General features: G+C 44.1%; 4 protein-coding genes and 1 pseudogene across 4 annotated transcripts; 4 read left to right on the top strand and 1 right to left on the bottom strand.

The window, feature by feature from the left end:
- The first annotated feature begins 1753 nt into the window (after nucleotides 1-1753).
- LOC142369523 (uncharacterized) lies at nucleotides 1754-3280 on the top strand (annotated as a pseudogene).
- A 2101-nt stretch (nucleotides 3281-5381) lies between these two features.
- On the top strand, nucleotides 5382-7385 carry LOC142368818 (uncharacterized). Its single transcript, XM_075451007.1, has one exon. The coding sequence runs from the start codon at nucleotides 5562-5564 to the stop codon at nucleotides 6996-6998; it is 1437 nt and encodes a 478-aa protein (XP_075307122.1). The 5' UTR covers nucleotides 5382-5561; the 3' UTR covers nucleotides 6999-7385.
- Nucleotides 7386-13898: 6513 nt separating this feature from the next.
- On the top strand, nucleotides 13899-15575 carry LOC142369522 (uncharacterized). Its single transcript, XM_075451865.1, has one exon. It carries the CDS (start codon nucleotides 14082-14084, stop codon nucleotides 15573-15575), a length of 1494 nt encoding a protein of 497 aa, XP_075307980.1. The 5' UTR covers nucleotides 13899-14081.
- A 589-nt stretch (nucleotides 15576-16164) lies between these two features.
- gmpr2 (guanosine monophosphate reductase 2) lies at nucleotides 16165-23572 on the bottom strand. Its single transcript, XM_075450642.1, has 10 exons — nucleotides 23492-23572; nucleotides 22925-23085; nucleotides 21474-21593; nucleotides 21210-21293; nucleotides 20326-20499; nucleotides 20153-20234; nucleotides 19519-19625; nucleotides 17312-17354; nucleotides 17052-17211; nucleotides 16165-16951 (listed from the first exon to the last, which is right to left on the bottom strand). Exons 2-10 carry the CDS (start codon nucleotides 23009-23011, stop codon nucleotides 16762-16764), a joined length of 1047 nt encoding a protein of 348 aa, XP_075306757.1. The 5' UTR covers nucleotides 23012-23085; nucleotides 23492-23572; the 3' UTR covers nucleotides 16165-16761.
- A 265-nt stretch (nucleotides 23573-23837) lies between these two features.
- Nucleotides 23838-26698, top strand: nedd8 (NEDD8 ubiquitin like modifier). The gene is made up of 4 exons (XM_075450657.1): nucleotides 23838-24069; nucleotides 24186-24233; nucleotides 24337-24419; nucleotides 25939-26698. Exons 1-4 carry the CDS (start codon nucleotides 24052-24054, stop codon nucleotides 26030-26032), a joined length of 243 nt encoding a protein of 80 aa, XP_075306772.1. The 5' UTR covers nucleotides 23838-24051; the 3' UTR covers nucleotides 26033-26698.
- The last annotated feature ends 126 nt before the right edge of the window (nucleotides 26699-26824 follow it).

Genomic DNA, 26824 nt, shown 5'->3' with positions numbered 1-26824 from the left:
TTCCCTTCGAACGTGAAAGTGTCAAATTTGTCTTGAGCATCGGGTCCGGCTAGGTTGAGGAACGTGTATGCCTTCACTTTCTTGCTAGCTGTCGATAGACCGGCATTGCTGTATATGCGCCACTCACGTTTGAACTTCATCCAGTTGTCAGCAACATTTTCGTCGAAGACGAGGGGGTCTATTTGTCGAAGTGCTTGGGCCATATTCCACAGAGGCTGACTTCTGACACCATGTAGAAGAGTGTAAAGACGTGTAAAAGAGTGTAAAGACGACCGGCTATTGTAAACAGTCCAAAAAAAACTTTATTCACTCTTGGCTCCTGAACAACAATACGTAATACCCAGCATTCCCCAGGCCCCTCAACGTCATGTCCTTTTTATAGGAAGATGGGGATGGTTGCCAGGTCAACCATCAACATAATCTACAATTCTGTAGGGGAAATGATTGCATGGGCCAAAGAATAGGCCAACCTCAATGAAAAGGTTTGGTCACTATCACTAGAGATGACCAGGCTGAGGAGAAATTAGTTTAGACCCATGTTCAACATTCAAGCCAAACTTTTGCAAGACTGCTGATTTATAACTCAACAGATGGATGACCACACGATCCTGTTTGTTTTCCCATGTGAGTCCCAATAAATGCCATCTGTCCATGTACCTGTCACACCGCGGTGAGGTCAAGTGGGTTTTTTGTCATGTCTCGTCACTTCCTGTTTTATTTTGAAAGATTAACTCCCCTCTCGTTTCAGGTCACTTGCCCTTCCTTTCGTGTTCCAGTCTGATTGTCGCATGAGTGATTCCATCTGTTCCCCGTTAACCCTGTGTGTATAAGAGTGGATGTCTCCCCTTGTCTTGTGCCAGTGTGTCGTGTTTGTTGTAGCCAACGTACTTCACTCTTGCCTTCTTACAAACCTAAGTCCATGTTCCATGCCACAGTTCTGATCTCGCTAAGAGAGTTTTTGTTTTTTGATAACTTTTGTATTCATAGCCTTGTAAAAGAGCAGTTTAATAGCATTATTGCTTTTTCCTCCGAGTGGAGTGATCTTTTGTTTCTAAGTAAAGTTTCATACCCTAGTGCCTCCTATTTTTACAGGGGAGGTTTTTTGTTTTCCTCTGTAGCATGAGTGATTATTAGTTTAAAGTACAAAGTTTCAAAGCCTTTGTTTTTTCCTCCTCAGTGGAGTGATTATTATTTTTATAACTTTTCATAGATATACTTCTCTCATTTTGGGAGAAGTATATGTAATTATTGATAACTTATATATAGTCCTTTTTGTTCTCTCTTGGAGAGTTTGGACAACCTTGTTCCTCCGAAATAAAAGCTTTGGATTAACATCACCTGCTCATGTGTCCTGCAATTCTCTGGGTGTGACAGTACCACCAAATTAATAATTATCCATGAACATGCACAATGGCTCAGACAACAAGGATTTAATTTATTTGGCTTGTATTGGCACAACCTATGCTGATTATTTACATGACCTCTTTCTACAAAACACTAGGAATGTCAAAGTGTCTTAGGATAAAGGTTGCATTTATATTTGCAATTGCACGTTGATTTTGCCTGTGGTGAGATACTGTAATGCTTATCAAGGGAAACTACAATAAACTGCCATAAAAGGTATTTGCTCTCACTGTGGACTGTTCATTTCCCAGGAAATGAAACTGCAGAGGACTTGAACTGTCAGAGCAAACACCGAGCGAACAGAGACACCAATTCAAGGATTTTTTCCATTTTTCCTGCTTTTGAAAACATGTCTGACAACATGCAAACGGATCCTTAAACTATTCTCTGCGACATGTGCACGGACGAGGACAGGAAACCAGCACGGAAGACCTGCATGAAATGTGAGATCTCCATGTGCGTCCAGCACCTTCAGGCCCACCTGACCACCCCCGTGTTACTGCAGACTCATCCTCTGACTGAACCCGTGGCTTTGGATGGCAACACTAAGTGTCCTCAGCATGGAAAACTCCTGGAGTACTACTGCTTGGACGACATGACCTGTGTGTGTGTCTCCTGCGCCATCGAAGACCAGCACCGCCTACACAATATGAAGACTTTCTCCACAGCCCACAAGGAGCTCGTGGAGAAACTCAAAGCTGAGCAGCAGGCTTTACAGGAGAAAACCGATGATGAGAATGTGGGTCTGGAAAAGTGGGAGAAGAGTGAAAGAGAAAAGGTGGGTCGCTGTAGTGTTCGTCTCCTCGAGGCAGTGACTAAGCTGCGAGATATTTCTCTGACCAGTGTGCAGAGTTCAGTCTCTGCTCGCATGGCGTCCATCAGAACCAGCAGGAGCAGCATGCAGGCAGCCCAGAACGAGAAGGACACCTTCAGATTCCTGCAGATGTATTCTCAGGTGCATCAGGATTTGGAGAAGGCCAACGCTGTGGATCTGAGAAGAGGGCTGGAGCCGGGAGACGACTGTGACAAACTGATGGAGGAGATCAGACAGAACGGTGAGAAGATGGTGATGCAAGCGTCCCACTTCTGGGGATCATTGCTGACCCTGGTTGACCCTGAAAACCACCAGGAGCTCGGTGCCACTGGTTCAGATCTGATCTTTGAACCACAGAATTCTGTTTCCAGCATTTCACTGTCCAAAGACAAGAGGAAGGTGTTCTACGACAGCTGGCTGGGACCATGCTCTGCCACTCTTCTCATTGGCAGCACACAGTCAGCTCCTAACTTACAGAGGTGGAGCATCAGTCTCACCAAAGAGTCTGACTGGATGGTTGGACTGTGTGATAAGCAGTATGCACAGAACCTGCAGAATGGACCCGTCTACGGGCTGCACTGTGAAGATAACCGCCTCAGCTGTGTGATGACGGAGGATGATGTCAGGACCGATGCAGGAGGTATGGGAGTGCGAAACCGCATGTCTAAATTGGTCAGACATCACCATCTCAGGGTTTTGTCTAAATTACTCTCACATCCGGGGAAGGATGCACCAATACCTGAAACAGTGGAGGTGTTTTGGAACTCTACTGCTTCCACGCTGTCCTTCTTCAGCAGAACTGGACAGTACCAGAGGGAGGAAATAATCACACTTGAGATGAGCCTCAACAACAGGGACCTGGTCCCCTTTGTCCGTCTGGGGAAGAAAAATGCTCAGAACAGCACCCAGCTGCAGTGGAGGTATTCAAATGCTCAGAACAGCACCCAGCTGCAGTGGATGTGTCCATGTGGTTATAAAATCTCTTCACAGTCAAATTGCAGTTATTGTGGAAAAGCGTTTCCTGGCCCATTCACCACAGAGCTGGTTTGTGAACTTCACTAACTGTTAAGATTCTGCTAATAACTGAGTATGAATTGAACTGATTGATGTGCAGATGTTGTTCAAGTTAATGCATTTAGACTAATAAAAAGGGTTAATCTTGGAATGTGAGTTAAATGTTAAAACTACACATTTTACACTTATATCAATTAAATATCCTCAGCTGAATATATATCTTCTTTGGGATTCATTTGGGTTTGAGATTTGCTTTTCATTCATGTGATATATTTTTATCAGTTTTAAATGTTTGTCTCCATCTATTGGTAGTTAGGAGCCTGATTTATGCCTCTGTATAATGCTTAATGTTAAATTTTCATAGCAATGTATGCATTTTAATTAATAGGAACGCTGCAAACGATTTAATCAATAATAAAGCCAGTAAAACATTAAGATGTGGAATGTTTTATTGAATTTAAGTTAAAGCTGCAGTCTGCAAGATTTGTTGTTGTCATACGTAAAGTCCTACTTTTTGGCATTTTAAGAGTTTACATGATCTATCAGAACGCTTGAAGTTGAAAACGGTGACCTCCGTAGTCGCAAAATGCAAGAAATGCTTATTTTTTAACCGAAAAATAAAAAGTTATTCAACTTCCTGTCCCGCCCCTTCAAAACACATGAGAACTCGTGCACGTAGACGTGCACGCCAGATGCGCGTACACGACTCCTCAGTCATCAACTCACCTGTCATTTGCGATCATGGAAGACACAGTAAGTAGACTAGCCCGTAATGAAGTTCAATAGTCCAGATAAATAAGTGTGGGGACGAGCCTACCTTGTATCGCGCGTGCACAATCGGTGATTGACAGGCAGCAGAGCCCAGCTCGTAAACCGGATTGGTTACCTTTTACCGGTCCGGTCTGCAATTTTGTAAACAAACCTGCTGGCTTTGGAGGGACCTAGCGGGACATATAGGGGACCTAGAGAACTCATTTTTTTTTGTATTGGGGTATTTAATGTACTACTTTCAGAATCCCCGGACAGTTCCAGGCATTATGCTTGAAAAAGAGTTGCAGACTGCAGCTTTAAATGAAAACAGTCTTTCTTGTGTGTGTTTTGGCAACATAGAAACCCTTTTCTTTCCTTTCTTTAAACAGATAACATGAGAACAGCTTGAAATGGTAATTAAATCAAATGTGTGACATTAAGTCATTTCCACAGCTGATGGAGAAAACCTTCAAAAGCTACTTTGAAAAAACTAACAGATCTCTGGATGCTTTACTTTGGGTTGCATTAACTCTTTTTAATTGGGACTTTGAGGCAAACCAGTTGGCAATGTATTGGCTTCATTGCTCAAATACGTCACGTCGGCCATTTTAGCCTTGCTAACTTGTCTAAAAATCTAAATTTGCAACATAACAAGTCAACTTTTTAAGATGAACATACTGGAGCACCAACTGCACTATCTTACCTGAAACATAGTGGAAAACCAGTAGATCTGCAAACCAGCATTGGATGTACTGTATTTTACAATAGATTTCAGTCTGCAAAAACAGGCTCACATCAAAAAGCGACCTTTAGCTCAGTTTTCAGTCTAGTCTCCCCATTAGTCCTCACCAGTGGTGCTGCTTTTATGTTTAACAGTGCTCTGTGACTCACTAGATCTGCATTCAGTCTGTTCCTGCAGCAAACAGCCTTTAAAATATGCTCATCTGCAGCCGAATCCAGTTATTTAACCCACTCTTTGCTGCAGTTCTCCACAATTCAGCCATCAAATCCTCAGCGTTGTTAGAAAACTAGCTGCAGAAACTCCTTTTAATGGTGTTATCTAGTTTGTCTCGCTGACCAACTGTCAACTTTGTGCATGAAGCAGCGGGTGGAGGAGACGGGGCTGTGAGAGATTCTGCTATACAGGACAAACTATGTACTTTATGCTCGTTGAACAACAATGCCTGAAGCAGTTAAAATGCTGCTGTGGGAAGTTTAACTCTGACTTTAGTGACAGAAATCAATACAGAGGATTCTTTTATCAACAGTCTTCTCAGCAAATCTGTTTTTGGCGAGCTCTTTACACTGGTTGGTGCTTGTTTGTGATGTGAGAAATGAAACTTAACTGGCTGCAGGAACTGCCTGACTCCACCCCATCAATGTTTCACACAGTGAGAATATTCAGGAAATCGAAACTGTTGTGCATTGCTGCTGTGGCAGACGACAGACGGAGACCAAAAACAAAATTCGGCTGATGATTTAGCTAATTTGACTTCACATTTAGTTTTCTGACACAATAGGAGCAAGAAGAACTCTTTATTCTAGAAACTCAAACCTGGACTTCCTGCTTTTGAAAAACATGTTTGACAACATGCAAACGGATCCTAAAACTATTCTCTGCGACATGTGCACGGACGAGGACAGGAAACCAGCACGGAAGACCTGCATGAAATGTGAGATCTCCATGTGCGTCCAGCACCTTCAGGCCCACCTGACCACCCCCGTGTTACTGAAGACTCATCCTCTGACTGAACCCGTGGCTTTGGATGGCAACACTAAGTGTCCTCAGCATGGAAAACTCCTGGAGTACTACTGCTTGGACGACATGACCTGTGTGTGTGTCTCCTGCGCCATCGAAGACCAGCACCGCCTACACAATATGAAGACTTTCTCCACAGCCCACAAGGAGCTCGTGGAGAAACTCAAAGCTGAGCAGCAGGCTTTACAGGAGAAAACCGATGATGAGAATGTGGGTCTGGAAAAGTGGGAGAAGAGTGAAAGAGAAAAGGTGGGTCGCAGTAGTGTTCGTCTCCTCGAGGCAGTGACTAAGCTGCGAGATATTTCTCTGACCAGTGTCCAGAGTTCAGTCTCTGCTCGCATGGCGTCCATCAGAACCAGCAGGAGCAGCATGCAGGCAGCCCAGAACGAGAAGGACACCTTCAGATTCCTGCAGATGTATTCTCATGTGCATCAGGATTTGGAGAAGGCCAACGCTGTGGATGTGAGAAGAGGGCTGGAGCCGGGAGACGACTGTGACAAACTGGTGGAGGAGATCAGACAGAACGGTGAGAAGATGGTGAAGCAAGCGTCCCACTTCTGGGGATCATTGCTGACCCTGGTTGACCCTGAAAACCACCAGGAGCTCGTTGCCACTGGTTCAGATCTGATCTTTGAACCACAGAATTCTGTTTCCAGCATTTCACTGTCCAAAGACAAGAGGAAGGTGTTCTACAGCAGCTGGCTGGGACCATGCTCTGCCACTCTTCTCATTGGCAGCACACGGTCAGCTCCTAACTTACAGAGGTGGATCATCAGTCTCACTAAAGAGTCTGACTGGATGGTTGGACTGTGTGATAAGCAGTCTGCACAGAACCTGGAGAATGGACCCGTCTACGGGCTGCACTGTGAAGATAACTGCCTCAGACGTGTGATGACAGAAAGGAAGCAATTTAAGGTTTCGTCTACATTTCTCACACATCAGGGGAAGGATGGAGATGAGGATGCACCAATACCTGAAACAGTGGAGGTGTTTTGGAACTTTACTGCTTCCACGCTGTCCTTCTTCAGCAGAACTGGACAGTACCAGAGGGAGGAAATAATCACACTCAAGATGAGCCTCAACAACTGGGACATGGTCCCCTTTGTCCGTCTGGGGAAGGTAAATGCTCAGAACAGCACCCAGCTGCAGTGGAGGTGTTCATGTGGTTATAAAATCTCTCCACAGTCAAATTGCATTTATTGTGGAAAAACGTTTCCTGGCCCATTCACCACAGAGCTGGTTTGTGAACTTCGCTAACTGTTAAGATTCTGCTAATAACTGAGTATGAATTGAACTGATTGATGTGCAGATGTTGTTCAAGTTAATGCATTTAGACTAATAAAAAGGGTTAATCTTGGAATGTGAGTTAAATGTTAAAACTACACATTTTACACTTATGTCAATTAAATATGCTCAGCAGAATGTATATCTTCTTTGGGATTCATTTTGTTTTGAGATTTGCTTTTCATGCATGTGATATATTTCTATCAGTTTTAAATGTTTGTCTCCATCTGTTGGTCGTTAGGAGCCTGATTCATGCCTCTGTATAATGCCTCATGTTAAGTTTTCATGGCAATGTATGCATTTTAATTCATAGGAACGCTGCAAACGATTTAATCAATAATAAAGCCAGTAAAACATTAAGATGTGGAATGTTTTATTGAATTTAAGTGAAATGAAAACAGTCTTTTTTGTGTGTTTTGGCAACATAGAAACCCTTTTCTTTCCTTTCTTTAAACAGATAACATGAGAACAGTTTGTAATGGTAATTAAATCAAATGTGTGACATTAAGTCATTTCCACGGCTGATGGAGAAAACCTTCAAAAGCTACTTTGAAAAAACTAACAGATCTCTGGATGCTTTACTTTGGGTTGCATTAACTCATTTTAATTGGGACTTTGAGGCAAACCAGTTGGCAATGTATTGGCTTCATTGCTCAAATACGTCACGTCGGCCATTTTAGCCTTGCTAACTTGTCTAAAAATCAAAATTTGTAACATAACAAGTCAACTTTTTAAGATGAACATACTGGAGCACCAACTGCACTATCTTACCTGAAACATAGTGGAAAACCAGTAGATCTGCAAACCAGCATTGGATATGTTGTATTTTACAATAGATTTCAGTCTGCAAAAACAGGCTTACATCAAAAAGCGACCTTTAGCTCAGTTTTCAGTCTAGTCTCCCCATTAGTCCTCACCAGTGGTGCTGCTTTTATGTTTAACAGTGCTCTGTGACTCACTAGATCTGCATTCAGTCTGTTCCTGCAGCAAACAGCCTTTAAAATATGCTCATCTGCAGCCGAATCCAGTTATTTAACCCACTCTTTGCTGCAGTTCTCCACAATTCAGCCATCAAATCCTCAGCGTTGTTAGAAAACTAGCTGCAGAAACTCCTTTTAATGGTGTTATTTAGTTTGTCTCGCTGACCAACTGTCAACTTTGTGCATGAAGCAGCGGGTGGAGGAGACGGGGCTGTGAGAGATTCTGCTATACAGGACAAACTATGTACTTTATGCTCGTTGAACAACAATGCCTGAAGCAGTTAAAATGCTGCTGTGGGAAGTTTAACTCTGACTTTAGTGACAGAAATTCAATTTTCAATTCAATTCAATTCATTTTTATTTATATAGCGCCAAATACAACAAATGTCATCTCAAGGCACTTAGATAGTAAGTCCAATTCAAGCCAATTGGAATTCAATTAATTAATAATAATCATAATTCATAAAATAATCCAATTCGTTCATATAGAGCCAATTCAAAAACAATTTCCTAGCTAAGAAAACCAACAGATTGCACTGAAAACTTTTTGTTTTTCGGTCCAATCTCCCGGCCTGAGCGGCGTGCCTGAGGCGACTGTGGAGAGAAACGACTCCCTTTTAACAGGAAGAAACCTCTGGCAGAACCAGACTCAGGAAGGGTGGCCATCCGCCTCGACCAGCTGGGGTTTGAGAAGACAGAAAAAGGGGGGGGGGGGGGGGGGAGGGGGGGGATGGGGAGGGGGGCAGGGGGCCACCGCGACGGCGGCACTGTAACACCATTCAAAGGATATCTGTTGGAACAGGGAAACACGAGTTAATGACCACAATAATATCACATATACATAAAGAGAGTAAAGTGAGGAAAGGTGTGTCAGATGAGGCCCCCCAGCAGTCTAGGCCTATAGCAGCTTAACTATGGGATGTTTCAGGATCACATGAGCCATCCCTATTCAAGGTAAACACAAGAAACTTGTGCTAACGAAAAAATAAATAATAAAATAAAGTAAAGGACCAGACTCAGTGAGTAATTCCCTATACTCCCTATATAGATCTGCTCCTCACACCACAACAACCATCTTTTTACAGCCACAAGCTACCTCAGCCTCTCACCAACTGCACACCAGTCACAGCGGGGTGGGGATGCAAACCCTGGTTCGGGTAGGGGGAGAAATAAAAGAGGTAAGAGAAGCGGGAATGGGATTCAAACCCTGGTTCGGGTAGGGGGTAATGAAAGTATAGAGGGTGCCAGAGGTGGAGGCAGAACAAGACACACTAGCAGACATACTATCAGATTCAACAGACCTAACTATAAGCTTTATAAAAAAGGAAAGTTTTAAGCCTGGTCTTAAAAGTGGAAAGGGTGTCTGCTTCCCGGACATTTACTGGCAGCTTATTCCACAATTGAGGGGCCTGATAACTGAAGGCTCTGCCTCCCATTCTACTTTTAGAAACTCTGGGAACCTCAAGTAAACCTGCAGTTTGGGAACGAAGTGCTCTGTTAGGAAAATATCTTACAATGAGATCTTTAAGATATGATGGAGCTCGGTCATTAAGAGTTTTATATGTAAGGAGAAGAATCTTAAATTCTATTCTGAATTTAACAGGGAGCCAATGAAGAGAAGCTAAAACTGGAGAAATATGATCTCTGCTGTTAGTTCTCATCAGAACTCTGGCTGCAGCATTTTGGATCAGCTGGAGGCTTTTCAGAGAATATGTAGGACAGCCCAATAATAAAGAATTACAGTAGTCCAATCTTGAAGTAACAAATGCATGAATTAGTTTTTCTGCATCACTCTGAGACAAGATGTTCCTGATTTTAACAATATTACGAAGGTGAAAGAAGGCAGTCCTAGAAACCTGTTTTATATGCGAGTCAAATGATAAGTTCTGGTCAAAAATAACTCCAAGGTTCCTCACTGTAGAACTAGAAGCCAAGGAAATACCATCTAGAGTAACTATATAGCTAGACAATTTCTCCCTGAAACGCTCAGGTCCAAAGATAACGACTTCAGTTTTGTCTGAATTTAGCAGCAGACAGTTCTGAGTCATCCAGGTCTTTATGTCTTTAAGACATGCTTGTAGTCTGACCAACCTATTGGTTTCATCTGGTTTTATAGATAAGTACAGCTGAGTATCATCAGCATAGCAATGGAAATTTATGCCATGCTGTCTAATAATGTTACCTAATGGAAGCATGTATAAAGTAAAAAGAATCGGTCCAAGCACAGAACCCTGGGGAACTCCATGACTTACTCTGGTGTGTGAGGAAGATTCTTCATTTACAAGAACAAACTGAAATCTATCAGATAAATATGATTTAAACCAGCCTAATGCAGTTCCTTTAATCCCAATAACATGTTCAAGTCTGTGTAATAAGATACTGTGATCGACCGTATCAAATGCAGCACTGAGATCCAACAGGACAAGCACAGACACAAGTCTGCTATCAGAGGCTAAGAGGAGATCATTGGTAACTTTCAGCAGTGCAGTTTCTGTGCTATGATGCACTCTGAATCAATACAGAGGATTCTTTTATCAACAGTCTTCTCAGCAAATCTGTTTTTGGCGAGCTCTTTACACTGGGTGGTGCTTGTTTGTGATGTGAGAAATTAAACTTAACTGGCTGCAGGAACTGCCTGACTCCACCCCATCAATGTTTCACACAGTGAGAATATTCAGGAAATCGAAACTGTTGTGCATTGCTGCTGTGTCGTAATTGTATCTATGCACTGTTATTCATACAGACTTCCAAGTCCTTTAAGTAACCACCAGAAAATGATGTTTTCTTAGTTTCATTGAATGATCATGGCTGTTAGCTATAAAAGGAATGTGTGGTGTTGTCAGTGGGTTCAGTCATTATTACACATCCACAGTCTATTTGAAAAGGATTCTTTATCATGTGATAAATGGATCAAATCCGACAGTCACAAAGACTGAATAGAAATTTCAAAAATGTATGTTGACACAATTAATATCCCTTGTAATTTGGTGCTAAATCATCATGTGCATATTACTGCTATCATGACAATACAAGTTGTTTTACATACAAAGAGTTAAATAAAAAATTGGTTTGCAAGTGTTAGATCAGTTTAATCTCTAGTAGGAGGTGCTTGTCGATCTTCTCAGACACAAAACTTGGCAACAAATTGTTATAGTTCAGTCATCGAGCCCTCAGTAGTTTTCCATTGATCCTGCCTCTGCCCCACTCAGCCTGTCAGCCACAGCCACCTCGTCAGTTTACTCTACTCACCTGTGCACTCAGCTCATCACATGCAATCAGCCCAGCATATACTCACCAGCTCCACACTCACTCCTTTGCCAGATTGTTCTTTGCCATGCAAGACTTTCCAGCATTCTCCTGCCTGTCTTCCCGGTACCGACCTCGTCTGTCCCTGATTCCCCTGATTCGTCTGCCTCCTGGTAAATCGACCCAGCCCTCTGTCACTGACCAAGTTTAGCCTCTCCTCTCCTGATTCCTGTTTGCCGGTTTCTGAACTGTTTCCCTGTCTGCCAGAGTCTTAGTAAGAGAACTTTTACCACTGTTTCTGAGTCCTTTGTACTGCAATTGGGTCCATACACCACTCGTTACAGTACAATCTGGCCAGACATGGACCCAGCAGGACCACCTTCACCACATAATCGGTTTGAGAGGATTGAGAACGCGCTCATGCAACATGAGCAGAGAATGGAGGAGGCTGATGCGCACGCCAGACGAGCTGCAGAGGCCAACGCCTTTGCAGCGCTCTCTGCCCACCCCGCCCAGTTGCAACAGCTGATGTCCACTCGTCCTCCTGCAGTTCCAGTCCCCACACCGGAACCTCCTGCTCCAGCTCTGCCACAGCCCAAGCCCCGAGTGGGAACCCCAGACCGATATGAAGGGAATCCTGAACTGCTCCTTACTCTTCAGCCTGCAGCCATACATGTTCGCCACCCAGGAAAGCAGGGTGGCGTACGTGATCAGCAACCTGACCGGCAGAGCCCTCCTCTGGGGAACAGCAGAGTGGGAGAGGTGGACTCCCGCCTGTGCATGATTGCAGGCTTTCTCTGAGGAGTTACGCAAGGTCTTCAGGTTGGGCGCTTCCGGTTCTGATGCTGCCCGTGATCTGCTCTCCCTGCGCCAAATGGACCAGTCAGTGGCTGACTTCTCCATCGACTTCCGGACCAGGGCCCGTCGGAGTGACTGGAACACTGCGGCTCTGCACGATGCTTTCCTGCATGGTCTGACAGACTACATTAAAGATGAACTGGTTTCCTATCCTCTACCTTCCACACTTGATGAACTCATTGAGCTTACTGTCCGGAAGGACATCCGCATCCAGGCCCGGAGAAGGGAGAGGAGACAGAACGCCCCTGGTCGTCTCGACCCAGCCCGCTGGCCAGGTTCCTCTTCACCTGTTACAGATAATGGTGTAGAGCCTGAGCCCATGCAGGTGGGCCCCACCAAGCTTACACTCGAATAGCGAGAGCGCCGCCGTAAGGGGAACCTGTGAATGTACTATGGTCAGGCTGGACATTTTATCTCCCGCTGCCCGTTAAAAGACAGGGCTCACCAGTGAGTGAGGAAGTCCTGGTGAGTCACACGGCAGCAAAGTCTTCCTCCTGAAGCTTACTCCCCCTGTTCCAAGTCAAGCTCCTCCTTCCTGGTGGTGCACACACCCTTCCCACTTTCATAGACTCTGGTGCAAATGCCAACATTGTGGCCGTGAGCTTGGCCATACAACTGGGACAAGAAAGGGCTCTGCTTGACACCCCAATCCCTGCCTAAGCCCTTGATGGCCATCTTCTGGGGATTGTCACTCACCAGACTTCTCCTGTCCACATACTGCTTTCACCTCCTGTCATCTTCTAACATTCCACTGATCCTAGGCTACCCTTGGCTCTGTCGACACAGCCCCCACATTGACTGGGCCACAGGGGCCATCCTCGGTCGGAGGAACTCCTGTCACCAGTTCTGCCTTAAAGAGGGCTCCGTACCCCAGCAGACAATGCACCCCAGTTCCTGTCCTGACTTGTCCAGACTTCCTGCCAAGTACTATGACTTCCGGGAGGTGTTCAGTAAGGCTAAGGCGAATTCATTGCCCCCTCATCGGCCGTATGACTGCTCCATTGACCTGATGCCTGGCACTTCCCCTCCCAAGGGGCGTCTGTACTCCCTGTCTGGTCCTGAACGGGAGTCCATGGAGTCTTATATAAATGACTCCCTGGCTGCCGGTATTATCCATCCTTCATCGTGTCCTGCTGGGGTAGGATTCTTCTTTGTGGAGAAGAAGGATAAGACCCTGCGCCCCTGCATTGATTCCCAGGGACTCAATGACATCACTATAAAGAACCGGTCCCCTCATCTCCTCAGCCTTCGAGTTACTTCAAGGGGCCATGATCTTCACCAAGCTCGACCTCCGTAATGCCTACCACCTTGTCCGCATCAGAGAGGGGGATGAATGGAAGACTGCTTTTAACAAACCCACCGGACATTATGAATATTAGGTGATGCCATTCGGCCTCACCAATGCCCCGGCAGTCTTCCAGGCCTTGGTCAACGACATCCTCAGAGACATGATTGACAAGTATGTTTTCGTCTATTTAGACAACGGCCTAATTCACCCTGTCAATGAATAACTGTGTGACTATATCGGAAAATAGTATCAGCTGTGCTGTGCTGCTGTGGCAGACCTCAGACCAACACTAAAAACTGGCAAACAGTCAACGTAATTCAGCTCAGAGGTTAGCAAATTGGATTTCATGCTTCATTTTCTGATAAAACCTGTTTTGTTGGCGAGCTCTTTTCACAGGGGTGGTGTTTGCTTACCTTGTGAGAAATCAACCGTAACAGGATGATCAACAAACTGGCTGCAGGAACTGCCTGACTCCACCCCATCAATGTTTCACACAGTGAGAATATTCAGGAAATCGAATCTGTTGTGCATTGCTGCTGTGGCAGACGACAGACGGAGACCAAAAACAAAATTCGGCTGATGATTTAGCTAATTTGATTTCACATTTAGTTTTCTGACACAATAGGAGCAAGAAGAACTCTTTATTCTAGAAACTCAAACCTGGACTTCTTGCTTTTGAAAAACATGTCTGACAACATGCAAACGGATCCTAAAACTATTCTCTGCGACATGTGCACGGACGAGGACAGGAAACCAGCACGGAAGACCTGCATGAAATGTGAGATCTCCATGTGCGTCCAGCACCTTCAGGCCCACCTGACCACCCCCGTGTTACTGCAGACTCATCCTCTGACTGAACCCGTGGCTTTGGATGGCAACACTAAGTGTCCTCAGCATGGAAAACTCCTGGAGTACTACTGCTTGGACGACATGACCTGTGTGTGTGTCTCCTGCGCCATCGAAGACCAGCACCGCCTACACAATATGAAGACTTTCTCCACAGCTCACAAGGAGCTCGTGGAGAAACTCAAAGCTGAGCAGCAGGCTTTACAGGAGAAAACCGATGATGAGAATGTGGGTCTGGAAAAGTGGGAGAAGAGTGAAAGAGAAAAGGTGGGTCGCTGTAGTGTTCGTCTCCTCGAGGCAGTGACTAACCTGCGAGATATTTCTCTGACCAGTGTCCAGAGTTCAGTCTCTGCTCGCATGGCGTCCATCAGAACCAGCAGGAGCAGCATGCAGGCAGCCCAGAACGAGAAGGACACCTTCAGATTCCTGCAGATGTATTCTCAGGTGCATCAGGATTTGGAGAAGGCCAAAGCTGTGGATGTGAGAAGAGGGCTGGAGCCGGGAAACGACTGCGACGAACTGGTGGAGGAGATCAGACAGAACGGTGAGAAGATGGTGAAGCAAGCGTCCCACTTCTGGGGATCATTGCTGACCCTGGTTGACCCTGAAAACCACCAGGAGCTCGGTGCCACTGGTTCAGATCTGATCTTTGAACCACAGAATTCTGTTTTCAGCATTTCACTGTCCAAAGACAAGAGGAAGGTGTTCTACAACAGCTTGCTGGGACCATGCTCTGCCACTCTTCTCATTGGCAGCACACAGTCAGCTCCTAACTTACAGAGGTGGATCATCAGTCTCACCAAAGAGTCTGACTGGATGGTTGGACTGTGTGATAAGAAGTCTGCTCAGAACCTGGAGAATGGACCATTCTACGGCCTGCACTGTGAAGATAACTGCCTCAGCTGTGTGATGACGGAGAAAGAAGACAGTACCGATGCATCATCCAGTTCAAGAGGTATGGGAGTGCAGAATACTGGCCAATTCAGTGTTTCGTCTGCATTACTCACACATCAGGGGAAGGATGGAGATGAGGATGCACCAATACCTGAAATGGTGGAGGTGTTTTGGAACTTTACTGCTTCCACGCTGTCCTTCTTCAGCAGAACTGGACAGTACCAGAGGGAGGAAATAATCACACTTGAGATGAGCCTCAACAACTGGGACCTGGTCCCCTTTGTCCGTCTGGGGAAGGAAAATGCTCAGAACAGCACCCAGCTGCAGTGGATGTGTTCATGTGGAAGATCTTCTTCCTTTTCACGGTCAAATTGCAGTTCTTGTGGAAAAACATTTACTGGCCCATTCGTCACAGAGCTGGTTTGTGAACTTCGCTAACTGTTAAGATTCTGCTAATAACTGAGTATGAATTGAACTGATTGATGTGCAGATGTTGTTCAAGTTAATGCATTTAGACTAATAAAAAGGGTTAATCTTGGAATGTGAGTTAAATGTTAAAACTACACATTTTACACTTACATCAATTAAATATACTCAGCTGAATATATATCTTCTTTGGGATTCATTTTGTTTTGAGGTTTGCTTTTAATGCATGTGATACATTTCTATCAGTTTTAAATGTTTGTCTCCATCTATTGGTCGTTAGGAGCCTGATTCATGCCTCTGTATAATGCCTCATGTTAAGTTTTCATAGCAATGTATGCATTTTATTTCATAGGAAAGCTGCAAATGATTTAATCAATAATAAAGCCAGTAAAACATTAAGATGTGGAATGTTTTATTGAATTTAAGTGAAATGAAAACAGTCTTTTTTGTGTGTTTTGGCAACATAGAAACCCTTTTCTTTCCTTTCTTTAAACAGATAACATGAGAACAGTTTGTAATGGTAATTAAATCAAATGTGTGACAAAGTCATTTCCACGGCTGATGAAGCAGTATATATACATACATACATATCTATATCTATATATATCTATATATAGATATAGATATACATATATATATATAAAAGCCCAACAAACTTTGGTGTGCATCAGGAGCAGCGAGTCCCAGAGAAGACAAAAAAAACTGCAAACACTGAAGCTGAATAACACCTCTGCTTCTCATCCGACTGCTTGTGTCTCATACTGTCCTCACATTCAGAGTTTGACTCCGAACGTATCAACCGACATCAGACTCAGAAACTGGAAAAAGCATTAAAGTGCAAAACATGGGTGATGGAATGATAGATTTTCTAAAAATAGATAGATTTTCTATAGCATATAGATTTAGGAATTATAAATAATTTAAGACATTCGTTCTAATTTTACAAGTTGGGGACAGATGTTCGCAGCGAATCTACCTCGCACTGGAATGATGAGACAGAAGGACACGACAGCGTCCCCTGGAATACTTTGCAGACTCTAAAGCGACTCGTAATAATTGCTGGAAAGAGTTTCTAACAATGTGAACCTGGATTAAAAAGAGGATATTTAAGAACTAAGATGTCTATCAGGGCAGCATCTGGAAGTCAGGGAGGCAGTGTTGCAGATTTTTGGATGTGAGGCACGACCGCGGTGGAGGTTCAGCTGTCGTTGCCGAAGACGGTGTTGAGCTGCTGGGTGACCCTGATGAAGGTCGTCCTGCGGCTCAGCTCCTTCAGCTTGCCAGCTCCGACGTAGGTGCAGGTGGAGCGAACCCCTCCCAGGATGTCTCGAATGGTCCCATCCACCGGACCTTTGTAAGGAACTTCCACCGTCTTCCCCTCTGACGCTCTGCAGGCAGCAGCACACAAGGCACAAGGCTGAGTTTTCCCTGGTGGAAAGAGGACACATTTATCTTTTCCTGGACGTTTCGAAAGCAACGGAAGCAAACCTGTATTCGGCCACGCCCCCCGCGTGCTTCTTCATCGCCGTGTCGGAGCTCATTCCGTAAAACAGCTTGTATTTCCTGCCGTTTTTCTCGATGACCTCCCCGCTGCTCTCCGAGTGGCCGGCCAGCATCCCGCCCAGCATCACAAAGTCCGCTCCGGCACCTGAGGGTCACACGGCAAAGCAGCGAAAGGGCCGCTTTAGCAGAGAGAACTGTCGCTGCGGTTTGGTTTTCCAGTGCGTTATGAAAACACTTAAACTCACCAAAAGCCTTTGAGACATCTCCTGGACAGGTGCATCCACCATCCTGTGTGACAGAGGGAGATGGGAGGAGATGAGTTTAAAGGAATAGCTGAACTTGTATGAAACCCTCCACCTCTCTGTCCACTCTGTGTGAAGCTGGAGTCCATATCTGGTTCTGACAACGGAAAACCAGGTGACGTTTCATGTTCAACATACAGTTGCCACAGTATTCTGATCCAGATTCACACGTCTGTGAGAGAAACCCTGCCATGCTCACTTATTTCACGTGGCAAAGCTGGAATGTGCTCTCAGTTTTACTTGCTTCCTGCACCAGCAGCAGCAGAATGCGCTACACTTTGCAAAGATAAAGACGCGCAGCCTTCAGACGGCCGAGCACAACAAAGAAGCTAATGCTAAGATTGTACAGCATGCTAACTGTGAACTCCTGTAAAGGAGCTTTTCAGTTCACACTTGCTGGTGTGATTAGGTCGAAATGAGGTCATTTCAGGTGTTCACCATAAATGAACTGCAGGAGTTTGTTTGGAACCAGACCTGGAATCAGTGCAGCTGTATCCAATCACTGAGTTCATACCCACACAAACATACCAAAGATTTAATGCAAACTGGCAACATTCTGCAGGCGTGAAAGGACCCTAAATCTAACTAATCAATGTTAAATCTTTGTTTTTGCTTTAAATATCTGTATAAATGACTCATTTTGAATGTGATAATTTGGAATTCTACAGTTATTCGTGCAGTAAAACCACTTCCTGGCCCACTTCCGTGTGTTTCCTTTGCACCAACAGGCCCATAGCAAGGCAGGAAGTCCGACCAAGAAAGAACTCATAAAGGGTGACACGCTGAATAAAGCTCACACAGTTTGTGATCTGGCTGACTCTATGGTTCAGTTCTTCAAACATTCGGGGGGGGGAAGAAGGGCTGGTTTGATGCACCGTGAGCACGCTTGGTTGATCAAAGCTCCATGAACACAGCAACACTCTCCTGGCATGTCAGACAAACTGCTTGTGACAGCGTGTTAAGATGTCTGCTACTGGTTAAAAGTGCAGCATTAAGGATAACATTCATTCATTCTTAGGCTGGTTCTGCCACCCGCTGACTTTACCAACCTCACAGAGAAAATCTGAGGCTAATTCAAGTTATATAGATACGGCCTCACTTCCTGTTTGCGCGTCGGCGCAGAGTTTGATTGGCTGCCACGGCAAATGGAAGCGAAATGAAAAAAATCCACATGATAACTTTTGTGCGGCTTGGTCTGAAGTAGGGGTGTCCACGACCCAGGATTTTGTTGGTCGACCAGTGGTTGTCATTTACTCCGATTAATCGACTAATCGACACTCCCCCCCCCCCCAAAAAAAACCAAAAAACCCCAAAACATTTATCTTTAATGCCCTGCTGCCGCATCTATGCGCATTTACCGCTAAGGCCAGAGGTAACCTTGTGTGACTAACAAAATGTTTCCTGGTTCGTCTAAACACTAGGCCTATAGCCTACACAAAAAAATCAATTGACTGCTCAGTTCTTCTCTGTCGGAGAGTGAGAAAAAAACCGACGTTAGTGACCATTGGCTGACAAGCAGAATTTTACAAGCGCACAAGCCGGCAAATGGGATCTTTTTTAAGAGCCGCATTGATGCACAGCTGCAAAGTGTGCCCTGTGCAACGAACTCCTTGGACGTTACCCCAGGACGGGTTGCGCGCTAACTGATCGTTCTGTCCTTGTGACACGAATTTACCGTTTTGATTTGTTTGATGTCTTCCTTTGTCACGCCCTTCAAATTAAAAGTCCCGGGAGCCCTTTGACGAGACGCGGCTTTTTTTTCTTCCTGCGACCAATCAACCAATGGAATTTGGTCGACTGGTAATTTCTTTGGTCGACCAACGACCAATCGATTATTTGCCGTCAGCCCTAGTCTGAAGATTCTATGTGTCAAGTCTCGTGGAGATCGGACAATCTGCGTGACCTGCAATGCTTTTTGAAGGTTTTTGATAAAAATTCAATATGGCGATGACATCGTCTGCTTCCAGGGATTCCAACGGTTCCTCATTTGTGAAATTTGGACCAAAGATATGAGCAAAAATGCATTTTCTTGCTACATATGGCGCCACCTAAAGGCCAAACGCCGGCCAGCTGGAGGGGTGGCTTCGCTGCTGGGCCCCCAACAAATCAAAACTTAACTTTAATGGAATTTAACTCTATGGGACACTCACAGAGATGATGTGGCCACCCAGGCCATGGGCTGCGTCTGCACACTCGATCACAGCGCTGAGCTGAGGGTAGCCAACCCCCGTCTTCTTCCGGGTGGTGCAAACAGAGCCTGAAGAAGAAGAAGAAGAGTCAAGGGACGACTGTGAGTCTGACGGGTCAACAGGAAACAGCAGCTGCAAGCACGGCCCTGGGTCTGTTACTTCTGTCGTGTGTGGTCAATATGAATGCCTGTTGCTATAGATACAGCAAAGTATGCAACTTATTTCATTCTGAATGGCAGAAAGATTAGAATACCAGATAAGCTGCTAAATGCAGTTAGAAGATTTTGCTGATCAAATGCATCAAGAGCCCTTAATGTGTTTATGTCACAGGGTTAAAGTTGTAGTCATAGGGCGTCTTCACACATGCACAGGAGTCCTGAAAAGTTCTAGATGTTCCAGAGTGTCTGCAACATTTCTTATTTCATGTGTGCAGACACATATCGACACAATAAGGAGCCTCCAGCACGCGCCAGGCAGGCGTTTGTCTTTGCATTTCCAGCCTGGAGAGCAAACCTCCATCAGAAAGTCTCAGTGTTCAGACTTCCTCCTGAGTGTTAAGCAGGTTAAAAGACAAAATACGAGACGTTTTAATCACCTGGTCCGATGCCCACTTTGATGATGTCAGCGCCTGCAAGGATCAGCTCTTCCACCATTTCTCCTGTCACCACGTTTCCTGCCTGAGAGCGGGTTTTTTGGGGGCATTTTTATTCCAGAAACGTCCGTTTTCAGTTCCACGTGCTGCAGTTTAAAGGCTTTACCGGGACTTACCATTATAGTGTGTGAGGGGAACTTCTCCCTGACGTCTTTGACAAAGTGGACAAAGTGCTCGGAGTAGCCGTTGGCCACGTCTACACAGATGTACTTCAGCTGGGGCACCGCCGCCACGATGGCTGAGATCTTCTCAAAGTCCCCGTCTCCGGTCCCCGTGCTGACAGCTAAACTCTAACGGAAACACAAAGAGGTGTCATCACAAACGCCACCGTCAATGAAGGCCGTAAATCGTGAATAATGAGTATGGAAGTTTTTCTGTGCCATCAGAGTTTGAATACGAATTTCTGATATTTAATTTTTACAGCATCAAAACCAGTAATCCATTGAGCTGATCTGTTGGATGAATTGAGACAGGGATCGATTGCTTCTCCCTGTTTACCCGGAATTTTTTTTCCACTGAATTTTTTTTCCATTGAATTTTTTTTCCATTGAATTTTTTTCAATTGAATTTTTTTCCATTGAATTTTTTTTCATTGAATTTTTTTCCATTGAATTTTTTTCCACTGAATTTTTTTTCCATTGAATTTTTTTCCACTGAATTTTTTTCCATTGAATTTTTTTTCCATTGAATTATTTTTCTATTGAATTTTTTTCCATTGAATTTTTTTCCACTGAATTTTTTTTCCATTGAATTTTTTTCCACTGAATTTTTTTCCATTGAATTTTTTTCATTGAATTTTTTTCCATTGAATTTTTTTCCACTGAATTTTTTTTCCATTGAATTTTTTTCCATTGAATTTTTTTTCCATTGAATTTTTTTCCATTGAATTTTTTTTCAATTGAATTTTTTTCCATTGAATTTTTTTCCATTCAATATTAGAAATTCGTATTCAAACTCTGATGGCACAGAAAAACTTCCATAAATGAACCTTTTTAAGTACCTCCAGGCATTCAGGATGCTTTGTCGCAAACTCCTTCCACTCGTCTACGCTGTAATGTTTGTGGATTGTGGTGAAAAGAGTGAACTAGCAGGAAAAAAAAGAAAGCGACGTGTGTTTTAGAGAACAGCTAACAGAAAACAACAGTTAGTGGACTCTGTCCTCGCTTCAGCTGCTACGCAATAAAGAGCTTAGAAAGGATAACGGCGCTGACACCTCAGGCTTTAATAACCTTTCCTTCTAACACCCGACGAGGCGACGGCCTACCTGATGCAGAGCCAGGGCCATCTCAAACGTCCCAACAGTGTCCATGTTGGCAGCGACGATGGGGATCCCTCTGTAGCTGCCCTTGGAGTTCCTGAAAGTGAAACTCCTGATCAGGTCCACCTGAATCAGGGGAAAAAAAAACAAATCAATATCATACAAGGGCATAAATCAGATCAGCAAGATGTTATTATACATATATAAGTCATTATATGAGGCAGCTGTGGGGGTCCTTCCTGTCTACTGAGGAGCAGCTGGCTGTCAAACTTTAACTAAGCAGCTTTGTCCATGGTTCACCACAGGCACGTCACCAGACACTTTTTACCGGGGCACGGGCCCCTAAAAACATTCCCACATACATCCTTCAGACTACAGTAAGACCGATGTGCCAAGGAAGAATAACACAGGCACGATTTTCATTATTTCAACCACGTAACCTACTTTAGCCAGTGCTGCACAGGTCTACCAAAGACTGAAGTGTAGAGGTTGTATTCGCAGGCATTAGGTGCGTCTGTATATGTTCAGCGACATGTGTGAAGCGTATCGCGCAAAACCAGAGTTGGAAGGCAAAATCCTGCGGCCTGCTTGTCTTTTATCAGCGAGATTAGCCCACACATTGTGCCAATGGAAGCGTAGTTGGCTGTATGAACCACTACACACTGATGGATTGCCGTCATCGTGGTCATGGACACAAGGAAATTCTTACAGAGTCAGAAGCAACGAGGAGAACTGAGAATGAAGTGGAGGCAGGTGAGAGATTTATTTTCTCCCACGCCTACCTATAGGCCAATGTAATGTCTTACGCCTATTATATCCTATTTACTAAACTATTATATATCATATAGCATTATAAATGGGTAAAATGTGGGTTGGCTAGTTTAAAAGGCTGCTCAATCAGGGGAATAACTTATCAGAACCTATCAGGTGCTCTTAATTTAAGGTTGTTTGACTTTTTACTTTGCAATATTCCCTCTTGTAGAAGTATTTATTAACAGTGGATAATTATTCAGTAAGATTAAAAAGCGTTCAGTACCTGGACTGAAATATTGTAACACTGTGCATACTGTGTTTTTTTTTTGTAATATTGCCTCTTGTAAAAGGCTCACTTGATTATGTTTGATGAGCTACTGAAGGAGGAATCGAAAAGCTAAATGGCTGAACTCAAAGGTGTTTTTATTTGCTTAGATAGCCTGTAGCTCTGTTGAACCTGTTGAGTTTCATGCAAATTTGAATAAATGTTCGTATACATCCAGTACAGGCTCATTTTCTGTATACAGTAAGCTGGCTGGGGGCCTGGGCCCCTGTACAGCTGTATGCCCAGCAACGTCCCTGGTCCCCATGTGCCACAACAGTAAGCTTTGGCTGTACAGTTTCAGGTTTGTGTGGTGCTCCATGGTGGCAACATCTGCTTTTGGGTCAGTCATGTGGAAAGAATCCACAGCTGGATTTCTCACCTCACTCCGGGACTTGAGAGTGCTCCGCTTTGGCCGGAGGAGCACATCCTTGAAGTCCAGCTTGATGTCATTCTCGATGCGAGGCATCTTGGAAACAGGGTGTAACAGTGCGGGGGGAAGAACAAAAAGTGAACAGAGGCAGAGTTTCCAGGAATCTGGCTCTGCAAAAGAGAGAGATATCAGGTGTCACAATGGATGTCACGTCCTGTCTTCATAATGCACACCAACACAGACATTATGCAACCAAACTCCAGTTCAAGGAGGTACGGTGTGGGATTAAGGTACAAGGGGTGGGAAAAGTAAAAGCTTTCTAAAATTAGTTCAACTTATTGCAATAGCTATAAATGTAAAAAATGTATTTAGCCTGCTAACGGTGCCAACATGCGCGAGAGTACAGAAGAGACCAGCGTTGCTTCGTCAGCCGCGATGTCAAAATTCAAGATTACTCTCGTTGACAATATAATCATTTATGCCACTTTTATAAGGACTAAACAAGTTTGTGTAAGCACAAGGAAGTCATTACAAACAATGTAATTGTTTATACGTTTAGTAAAACAAAGCATTTACCGTTAGGAAAGTACGATGTATGTGATCTGTGCAGCACTGCCTCCTCGGCTTCCTTTCCACCGTTTACGCGGGAAGTTTTACAGCGGCGGACACCAACTGACAGCCGCCTTGTAGTTTTTGAAGAGCGTTAGCTTAACGGCAAGTAACAAGTAAAAAACTACAAACGCTGGAGGGTCGTTTTACGTCACGTTGCGTTAGTGTCGTAAATGCTTTTTTGAGGTACTCACTTAACACGTTTAGGTTTGCTTTTGTTGATGCTTTTTGAGTTGATAGTACACGTTTTTAGACCAAATAATGAGCTTTTGTTACGGTGAATGTCGTAAATTAGACCGAAGTCAAGTTAAGCGGAACCGTTGCTCACACAAGTAAAGGAGGCGGTCGGATTCGACCAGGAACACCGGAAATAGAATTTCTGGAAAAAGGAGAAATATCGAGGTTCTCCACCACAATACCAACAGAAAGACTATTTTTTCATCCCACTGAAAGCGTGAAAGAGTAGAGTGAGCTAACATACAGTTATATTATTTAACCCACTTAAGTGTTTCATCAAGTCTATAAAGATGCTGATTAAAGTGAAGGTAAGAGATGTCAAACAAAACCACTAGACTGTTTAGCAGCCAATTATAAACAGTTATTATCGCAGACGCATGATCAGAATTTGCTTATTAATAATTTCAAAGTATCTTTACCACAGACGCTCACGGGCAAGGAGATAGAGATTGACATAGAGCCCACAGATAAGGTACATGACGGCGTTTTACTTCAACATTTGTGCTGCACTCAGATAATGACGCATTATTCACTGAGCATCGTGTTTTTTTTTATTGTGATAAATGTCCATCCAGGTGGAGCGAATCAAAGAAAGGGTGGAGGAGAAAGAGGGGATCCCCCCCCAACAACAGAGGCTGATCTACAGCGGAAAACAGATGTAAGACCAAAATGCACTTTCAGGGTTATGGATGATGTTGGGGGTGAAACTCAGCTGTTAATTGCTTTTATTGATGGCTGATTAATAGTTGTTCAAAAGCATCATAATGTGTTGTAGGATGGGATGGGTGGTGCACAGTCTGAAGCAGAAGTGAGATTCAAAAAGGACAGAATAGAGATCGATTGGCCGGGTGAGAAAGGAAGAAACCAGAGCAGTGACATCATCATTCATGTGGAAAGTTTGCCAGGTTTTCTGACTCTGGTTATGTGTGCGCTCGTGTAAAGTGGGTGGTGTTGGCATTGGTGGAGTTGACTGGTCCCAGTCTGTGATTCTACAGACTCTACAGCCAAAGCAGGAAGGAAAGTCCATAAAAGCGAAGGAAGAACAGGCCCAGCAGCCGACAGATATGAGCGATTTGAGCTCATTATTTTAATTAATGTCTTTTTTAGGAGTTTTAAAAGGTTTCAGTCTTATTCGGTCAGATTTAACACTGGCTGTTCTAAATGCTCTTTGCACCAAATAACAGAAAAAAGCGAGTTTTTGTGACTCAGTTAATTTTCTGTCATCCACTCTCTAAAATGCTGAACAAATTATAGTTTTCTGATGATTTTAATTCATAAAAATGAGCCTCCAGACACGCTCATGTAAAGTATTAGAAAAAGGCAAAGAACTCGTTTATATTTCAGTCCTGATTTTGATGAATGAAGTCATAAATGTTTGTTTTAAATCTTTAAAAGACGGCGGGAGGAAGCTTTGGAGTAAACAGTCCCTGTAGAACGTTCCCTTTGGTGGAAACGGCTCGAATACAGATGCTTATTCGGTCTTTGTCTCCGATGGGAGGCGGACAGAGATTCTTTCATTTTCTGACAGCAGTAATTGGTCCTGAGGTGGTGCTTTTATGCGTGTTGATCCCTTATCTCGTAAGCTACCCCGCTCCAGGGCACGTTAGGTTTCCAGAGTTAGTCCCCATGGTGATCCAACCGGGTAAGAGGCTTCAACCAGCTTCATGATACTGAAACCATGAGCTGAACCTGAAGTTACCTCGCAAAGCCAGTAATCCTGATCTGTAGTACAGACAGTCTGTTAATTGGTGGTTTTAACGATGTTATTGGAGTTTTTATTGAAGACGTTATTGAGCGTCCGGTACAAATGAATTTAATTTGGTTTCTACTTAGTTCGGGATAGTTCAATTCAGCTCAAATGTGATGGAAAAGGAAATAAAGGTATGAGCTGTGACATAAAACTAATGGGGATGAAGCTTTCTAAGGAAAAGGCATTTAAGAAAAGCTCAGGCTCCGTTTTATTAGATGACATCAGATCATTCAAATATAGACTGGTTTGTTTCAGAAAGTCCGTTTTTAGACCTAAGAGGCTTATCATTAAGCTAGTTTAGGGATGGAAAGAATAAACAGAGTCCGTAGAAAAGGTTTGCTTCAGCGGCGAGGTCACCTGTTAAAGAAAAAAGGTTATTTCCTCTGTTTTACTTCTTCTACTCTGCTTTCCTTTCCCCTGTTTTCAGGAATGACGAGAAAACGGCAGCAGACTATAAGATCCAGGGAGGCTCCGTTCTGCACCTGGTGCTTGCCCTGCGAGGAGGACGCATGCCCCGCTAGGGAGCCGCCGCCGCTAAAGGAAAAAAGCAGAAAAGATGCCTTAACTGATGCGATGCCTTCACAGAACACGGGAGACGCACAGCCACCGGTTGTAGAATCACCAGGTGACACTGAAGGCAACACAGAGCCATTGGCAAACGTAGTTCTATCAGGTTCTACTTTGGCATCCACCTCCGTTTAGCCTTTAATGTCTGTAAAAAAAAAAAAAAAAAAACCACACTGCAACACGTCAAAGGCGAGATATTAAACACGCGTGAGCAGAAAAGTTGGGCAGATTTTACCCAAAGCTTTGGCTTAAGGCTGCTGCTGCAGTCACCACAAATGCAAAGTGCACCGTAGGATATGAGAGCCAGAAAGAGAACATTTAGATTTCCCCAAAAATGTTCAACTTCACCTGCAAGAGAAAAGAAAATAAGCAAAGAAGCATGTTTGTGTGTGAGGGAAACCGTCTGCTCAGCAAATCATGCACCACACAGCTCACTTTCCTCTCTCTCTGTGGGGCGGCTGGCCGTGTTCCTGGGCTGTTTAACTGGCTGAAAGACGCCCGACTTCATGTTTCACTGCTGCAACATCGGCCGACAGAGGCTTCAGTTTACATCGTTACTGTGTTTACTTTTGTAAAGTTTGCTGTTAGTTCCTGTTCGGCTCCTCTGTGTGTGTGTGTGAGTGAGTGAGAGAAAGAAAGAAAGAAAGAAAGAAACTGACTGGTTTGTCGGTCGAATAAAGTTAATGCTGAAAATCTCTCGTGTTCGACTTTCCTGTGCAGCTCAGCAAAAGAAGGAAACCTAAATT

This window comes from Odontesthes bonariensis, chromosome 19 (assembly GCF_027942865.1).
Source record: "Odontesthes bonariensis isolate fOdoBon6 chromosome 19, fOdoBon6.hap1, whole genome shotgun sequence".
Taxonomy (NCBI): Eukaryota; Metazoa; Chordata; class Actinopteri; order Atheriniformes; family Atherinopsidae; genus Odontesthes; species Odontesthes bonariensis.
The sequence above is the reverse complement of the archived record's forward strand: the minus strand, read 5'-3'. Positions and strand labels throughout refer to the sequence as shown.

Excerpts from the sequence above, each read along its gene's own strand:
- nedd8 (XM_075450657.1), top strand. Across the intron at positions 24,234-24,336 it reads ACATAGAGCCCACAGATAAG|GTGGAGCGAATCAAAGAAAG; the intron begins GTACATGACGGC and ends ATGTCCATCCAG. Across the intron at positions 24,420-25,938 it reads ATCTACAGCGGAAAACAGAT|GAATGACGAGAAAACGGCAG; the intron begins GTAAGACCAAAA and ends CCCTGTTTTCAG.
- gmpr2 (XM_075450642.1), bottom strand. The coding sequence starts at position 23,011 with ATGCCTCGCATCGAGAATGACATCAAGCTGGACTTCAAGGATGTGCTC. Across the intron at positions 21,594-22,924 it reads CTCTCAAGTCCCGGAGTGAG|GTGGACCTGATCAGGAGTTT; the intron begins GTGAGAAATCCA and ends CCCCTGATTCAG. Across the intron at positions 17,355-19,518 it reads TGGGTGGCCACATCATCTCT|GATGGTGGATGCACCTGTCC; the intron begins GTGAGTGTCCCA and ends TCTGTCACACAG.
- LOC142368818 (XM_075451007.1), top strand. The coding sequence starts at position 5,562 with ATGTTTGACAACATGCAAACGGATCCTAAAACTATTCTCTGCGACATG.
- LOC142369522 (XM_075451865.1), top strand. The coding sequence starts at position 14,082 with ATGTCTGACAACATGCAAACGGATCCTAAAACTATTCTCTGCGACATG.